This window comes from Hypanus sabinus, chromosome 16 (genome assembly GCF_030144855.1).
Source record: "Hypanus sabinus isolate sHypSab1 chromosome 16, sHypSab1.hap1, whole genome shotgun sequence".
NCBI classification, from domain to species: domain Eukaryota; kingdom Metazoa; phylum Chordata; class Chondrichthyes; order Myliobatiformes; family Dasyatidae; genus Hypanus; species Hypanus sabinus.
This window is the reverse complement of record NC_082721.1, coordinates 49109512-49115971: the sequence shown is the minus strand read 5'-3', so window position 1 is coordinate 49115971 and position 6460 is coordinate 49109512. Positions and strand designations below refer to the sequence as shown.

At 44.4% G+C, this 6460-nt stretch overlaps 1 protein-coding gene across 1 annotated transcript; it reads right to left on the bottom strand.

The window, feature by feature from the left end:
* Window positions 1-3561: 3561 nt before the first annotated feature.
* klf2a (Kruppel like factor 2a) lies at window positions 3562-6041 on the bottom strand. The gene is made up of 3 exons (XM_059991696.1): window positions 5671-6041; window positions 4599-5496; window positions 3562-4355 (listed from the first exon to the last, which is right to left on the bottom strand). The coding sequence occupies exons 1-3, from the start codon at window positions 5749-5751 to the stop codon at window positions 4180-4182; spliced, it is 1155 nt and encodes a 384-aa protein (XP_059847679.1). The 5' UTR covers window positions 5752-6041; the 3' UTR covers window positions 3562-4179.
* Window positions 6042-6460: the final 419 nt, after the last annotated feature.

Sequence of the window (6460 nt, the reverse complement as noted above, 5' to 3'; positions counted from 1 at the left end):
ACTTTGAAGACCAATCATCATTAAGGAATAAATAATTACGTTACTTCTAACAAGTTTCAAAAGACGGTAGGTGCAGAGAGTGTTTGTAGCCTGAAGTTAATTGTGCATTAAGTAGACATCAGGGAATTGTAACACACACCAACAGCTGGAGGAACTCAGCAGGCCAGGCAGCGTCCATGGAAAAGAGTCAACAGTTGCTGTTTCAGGCTGAGACCCTTCAGCGGGACTTGTACATTTAGTTGCAAATGGAGATTTTTTCCAGATTGAACTGCTGTATATATGAGCGACAATGTACACCAGGGCCTGGAAAATGCCCAAAACCTATCATTATACTTTGCTGCTCTTAAGTTTGCAAACTCGGGAGACTTTTCAATTACTTGACTTTTCTAGTTAGAATTTTATATTCATCATAACATAACTTTTACTTTCATTATGTTAACTTAAATAGACTTTAAAAACCCTACTCACCGATCAGCTGACCTAAGGGTTTGGCACAAGTTTGTAGGTACACAATAGTGGTCTGATAATCTCTGAGTATCCACTAGGTGGGTGCAGGGATTCCTTCGGTGAGGATCAGGAACACTCTGTATCATCCTGGATTTGCCCATAGTGTTCTATTTGATCTTGACAGCATCAGTGATATTGTTCTTGTCTAATAGCAACCAGTTCCAAAGGAAAGCTGGAGAGTTTGGGATATAAATTCACAGCCAGTCATAGGCAGGGTGGCAGGAATTGTCCATTGCTGAGGACTTGCTGGCCGGCTGGTATGAGTGGAATTCCAGTGGGAGCAAAACAACCCCAAAATTTCCAGGAAACATCAGTCCATCTTCCCTTTAGTGTTAGGAAACATTGTATGTACAGTAACTTGGCTGCAACATTTATTTCATAACAATACAAGCAGCCTTGTTAGGAATCCAGGGGATATGAACAGTCCTGTATTAGAATGCCCTTCTCTTGGAAGATGATGGAGGGATGAGAGGGTGATGAGAGATGGGAGATGATAAAGGCGAGCAGTAATGCAAGATTAATTGAGAGCATGGTGATCACAGAAGGCTCCTATCTGTTGATGTTAAAGATCTGGTAAACTCTACCTATGCAGAGTGATGCAGAAGCTGAATGTACCGATGTGGTTGTATCAGGGTAGGGATGATCTATTCTCGGTGATTAGAGGCCAAAACGAAAATTCTAATGTGAAAAATAACGTTTTTTTTTGAGACTTTTGAAGGAGATCTGATCCTAGACTTAAAGCAATGAAGACACTAAAACATCAACTACCTTTAATTTAATCCAAAGTATTCTGCAGTTTCTTTAAAGATTAGTCAAAGTTGCTTTGGGACCTCACATGAGAATTTATGCATGGTAACACCCTGAAATGATGTTTACGTAGGAAGATTGGTTGAAAATAAATAATATTTAGTTGTGTGCAGAGGCTGGAGAGTTGCTGTTCTCAGAGGAGAGATTAGGAAGATTTTCATGAACATGTTTGGATTGGTTGAGATACTGGGGCTTGAGTCTTAAAGTTACTGAGGGGAAATTTGATAGGTATAGGGTTGAGATAGATATGGAGATTTTCTTTTAAGCAATGTTGTAATCTGATAAATACCGTCTGGGGTGGTAGTGGAAGTATATTCAATAGTAATCTGAAGGAAGATAGACACACAAAGAGAACAAGTTATAGGTGAGGGACGGGTGGGTCAGGGTGTATGTGGGGTGAGGTAGCACTTTCTCTAGAAAACTGTCACAAGCATAAATGGCAGAATGCCTTACTCTGTTGTTTGTTTTCATATTTCCACAGAAGAGTTTCCACAAGTTCAGAAGTTCAAAATCATCCAGGCTGCATTGAAGAGCCACAGTTCAACAAATACGAAGGGTCTCGGCCCGAAATGTCGACAACGCTTCTCCCTATAGACGCTGCCTGGCCTGCTGTGTTCCACCAGCATTTTGTGTCTGTTGCTTGAATTTCCAGCATCTGCAAATCTCCTCATGTTTGCTGTTTTTGTTAAATGTGTATTATCTATAACAATCTTTCCTTTGTGTATGTGTATGTTTTTACATAATTGTAACTGCGCTTGGCTGATGAGATGTTTATCTTGAGATCTAATCTTTTTTTAACTCTTTAAGGTTCTACTCAGGGGAAGGGCGTCAGCATTTGTCTCACATAGAGTGAGATTCATTCTACTTCCAACAAACCTCAGCTGCTCCACGGCTCCAAGCTCAGCAACCAGACTCAAGTGTGGCAGAACGTGAAAGAATGCATAAAGTCAAACATGTCATATAGAGGCTTATTAAAACTTACGGGGATCTTGACCCTCACAAAAAACATTCCACTGAAAGTTCAAGTGTCAGCATTAGCAAAAATATTTGGTGAGCTCGGTTTTGTAAATTTGTTTTGTTTCTTATCCCAACTTCTTTTTTGATGTGGCTTTGAAAAGACAGCAGAGGTACGATCATCAGCAGCTCTCAAAGGATATAGTGTGTGTGTATATATATATATATGTATGTATGTATGTATAGTAATTGAAAGAGCGGGAAAGCAAAAGGCAAAAAGAGTCAGTATATACACTGCGGCCTCTGCGAGTTGAGCAGTTCTCGAAAGGTTTGCCCGAAGGGAGTTGCTCTCACCAGGCAGTCTCTCTGCTCTACTATCGCCCACACCTGGAGATTGTGTGAAAAAAGGAAATGAGCGCTTCACAATAATATCTGCGCAATTTTCACACCCGAGGGATAAACAATGATAGAAGTACATATGGACTGAGGCGACATCAATAGGAGAAATGTGTTTGTAAAATGTTTAAGAATGTATTGGGCTCTCCCACAAACCTACGGTCTGTTCCTAACCTTTACGCAGTCCGGGGGCGTCTCTAATCTTGGTTTGCTTTTGTAGACGAAAGTAAACATTAGATAGTTCTTAAAAAAACTGGTTTTGTTGCTTCAGAACTTCAACCCACAGTTCATTTCATAGAAAGTTCTCATCTACTCTTAGAGGTGTAACGATTTAGATGTGTTGACAATGATTATGAATCCTTACTTTCCGTTCATTGGACAAGATACTAAACATTTCAGTTTGTGTGATGGAGAAGCTCATGTGATTTGAGACTACTTTAAAATTTAGTAACGTTGTGACTTTCGGTGCAGTGGTCCAGAGATTTACAAACTTCTTAGCGGGAGACACAGGAAAATGATATCAAACTCTCGGCGGCTTTCTAAAATGAGGACAGCACGGGCCGTCGAGCTCCTCCCAATGTTTGAAGGAGCTGTCCAGTACTGCCTTGCAGATCTAATTATTTACATGGAACATGGCATCAATATACATTGTTGCGTCAAAAATCTGTGACTTTTCTCAGAAGCGAATAGAGAACGTGCAAGGTGGTGGTGTGCTGGAGATTTCATGTCAAATGCAGTGGTTGTTTTTGAAATAAAAGCGGATTTGAAATTAACTCACTCTTTATATTTATATAATACAATAATTTTAATAGAAAATAATATATTTATAAAAACGTGAAAAATACAATTCTCAATTACAAGACATCTAGCCCTGTATAGTGTAAGTCGGAAGTGGGCAGATGGGCAAAGTTTCTGTTGCACCATAGATACTCTCTGCTCTTTGCTGGGCTGAAGTCCAAATTAAACTCCAGCCCAGTAGTCGTCGGACATTCGCTCAGACCCATCGCAGGGTCATCTCAAAACTCAAAGACAAAAGAACACACATTAAAGATTAAAAAAAAATTGTTTCGAAGCTTATTACGCGGCTATAACTGGGGCAGTGAGATGAGCCGAGTTCCATAAACGAACCAAATTCCCTCAGTTACTGGAAAGAGGCAAATACTGCCGACTTTCTCTGCGTAACCTCGTCAAAGCCCTTCAGACAAGATCTGCTTTGGAAATGTAAGCACCTCACCCAGTCCGTACAACCACTGGTTTACCTAGTCAGTTCGAGGGGACCCGCAAGATGTTCTCTGGACCGCGGCGAACTCCAGGAGTCCACAGTTCGCCCTGTGTCACTTCCCTCTATCCCAACGTCTCCGATCGCAGCCCATCTCTAGGGCGGTAGTACCAGCTACAGATCCCCAATGAAATGTTCGCCTCGCTTTCGCCGTTCGTATGTTCTTAAATAATGTCTTTGCTTGTGACGAAACACATTTGATAAATGTCTTTAGTTGACAGAGAGTTTCTGTTCTCTCATATGTGCCTCTTCATGTGCAAAGCCAGGTGGTCAGACCGTGAGAAGGCTCGTTCGCACATCTGACACTGGAATGGTCGGTGGCCCGTGTGTTTGCGGTAGTGACGGGTCAGCTCGTCGGAACGGGCAAACTTCCAGCCGCACCCATCCCAAGTGCAGTGATATGGCTTTTCACCTAGACACAGATGCAATACAAGTTGGTTAGGATTTCGTAAAATAAAGAAAACATTTCATATCGACACAGAATCTTTACAGATAACATTGCAGCTTGCGATAATGCACGAAATGCAAGTGAAGCATGCGCCACTACGTCTCCATGTTAAAGCGATTCGTTCCCGCAAAGTTGGGATTTCTCCCTTTACTAAATGGATACAGATTCACTCTCGCCTCCCACGAGTCGATCGGGAGAGCAACCTACCTGTGTGTGTCCTGAGGTGGGCTTTGAGGTGCGAGCTCTTGGTGTAAGTCTTCCCACAGCCTCCGTATGTGCAGGTGTGCGCCGCTGTCCGCTTCCTGGGCCAGGACCGCCGTCCTCGCTTGGGTTTACTGTCCAGGAGCTCAAGGGGCGAGGAGGGCGGTGTGAGCATGGCTCTCGGGGTCGGACTGGACTCATCGAAGAGGCCGTACTGGTTGGGATAGTGCACCTGGTGGTGAGGGAAGGTGTAACCGGTTTGGTAGGGCAGGCTGGGAGGACACATCATCTGAGACTGATGGCCCTCGGAGTTCATCAGGTCGCCGGGGCTGAGCGGGGGGGTGACACTGCCGCCGCCGGGCGCCGGGCTGCCCAGTCGCCGCTGCTGTTGCTGCTCATTGTACGCCACCATGCAGGACATGGGGTCCTCCTGTTTGATCCTGAGGCAAGCTGGCCTTAACATCATGCCCATGGGCTCCCCGTAGTTCCCCATACTCGGCTCAGCTTTGGGTATCTTGGCCATGGCTTCAGAGAAAGCCTGTGTGAACACGAAACGCCCCTGGATGGAACTGGGCTGGCAGTACTCGGTCGCGGCATCGTGGCGCATCAGTTCCTCCATCATGCTGCAAGCCGGGAAGCCCATGGTATTGAGCTGGTCTTGCGAAGGGTAAGGGTCGCACTCACTCTTCAGGTAGTATTGGCTGTTATCTTCCGTGGACAAGAGGTAGTCCCGGGCGTCGGTGGAATTCATGCCGATGGAGTGGGACAAGATAAAATCCATATCGAGTAGGCTGAGATCATCGTCGCGATTGTTGTCCCGTGTGAACCCCCCAGAACTGGGCAGAAAGTCTGTCAGTGAGCACTGGAGTGGAGTCTGTTTGGCTCCAGGATCGCTTTTCCATTTCTGTGAAGATGAATTAGAGACACTCGGTTAGCACACTTCCACCTGACATAAAACTATTTAAAGAATCTTACATAGATATATGTTTTTAAAAATCACTGCAACCAATACGTGCTTAACCGTTAGACATGTGTATCCGTTATTTCCATGTGTAAAGTTTGTTAAAAGTTTACTTACATCACAAAACTCTTGCTTGTCATAGACCTTGGAGTTTGTAAATGTTGAAATGGACGGCAAGATCGTCCCGCTCAAAGCCATCACTGTCTCTTGCAAAAAGGGTTTCTACTTTATTTTGAAAAAAAAGTTTGCATGAATATTGAAGTCGGTGTGTCACTTGTCTGAGAGCCTCTGTACAGTTTTAGCCCGCACGGTGCGCGCTCGTATTAGTACTGGTTTTGAGTTGTGCTGCGGGTCCTACGATTGGTAGGATATAGCCGAGATCTTGAGCCAATTGCAGCTGCTTCAGGAAACACGTCCAGGATGAGAATCGTACGCGACTAAATGTCCTAAATATAGCAGTAGTATATAAAGCGAGCACTGGTCGCAGCGCGAGAAGTCGACTGAACCATCTCCCGGCGCCTTCCCCCCTTAAAAGCTGTCAGGACTAATCCGTCTCCATAGGGACGCAAGAACACATACAAACACACATTAAACAGTACGGATGGACCGATGCCAAGGTGACGCAGGACAAGTACAGGCAATGCTGACACACGCATCACCGGGGGTCAGAATTCACCGAGAGGATTTATAAATAAACCTCGGGTGCTCCCAGCCTGTGTTTGTAAATAACACGGCAATGGCGCCTAAAGTCTGCGCAGGTCGACCTAGTGTAAAAATAACAATACAGTGAAAACACGGAACGACTTAAACAGGGGTTGCTGTGTTTAGGTTCGGGTCTCAAACAGGAAATTCTTATTGCGATCCTCACATTGCCTCCAAACCGACCAGAGCGAGGCTTAATCCTCTG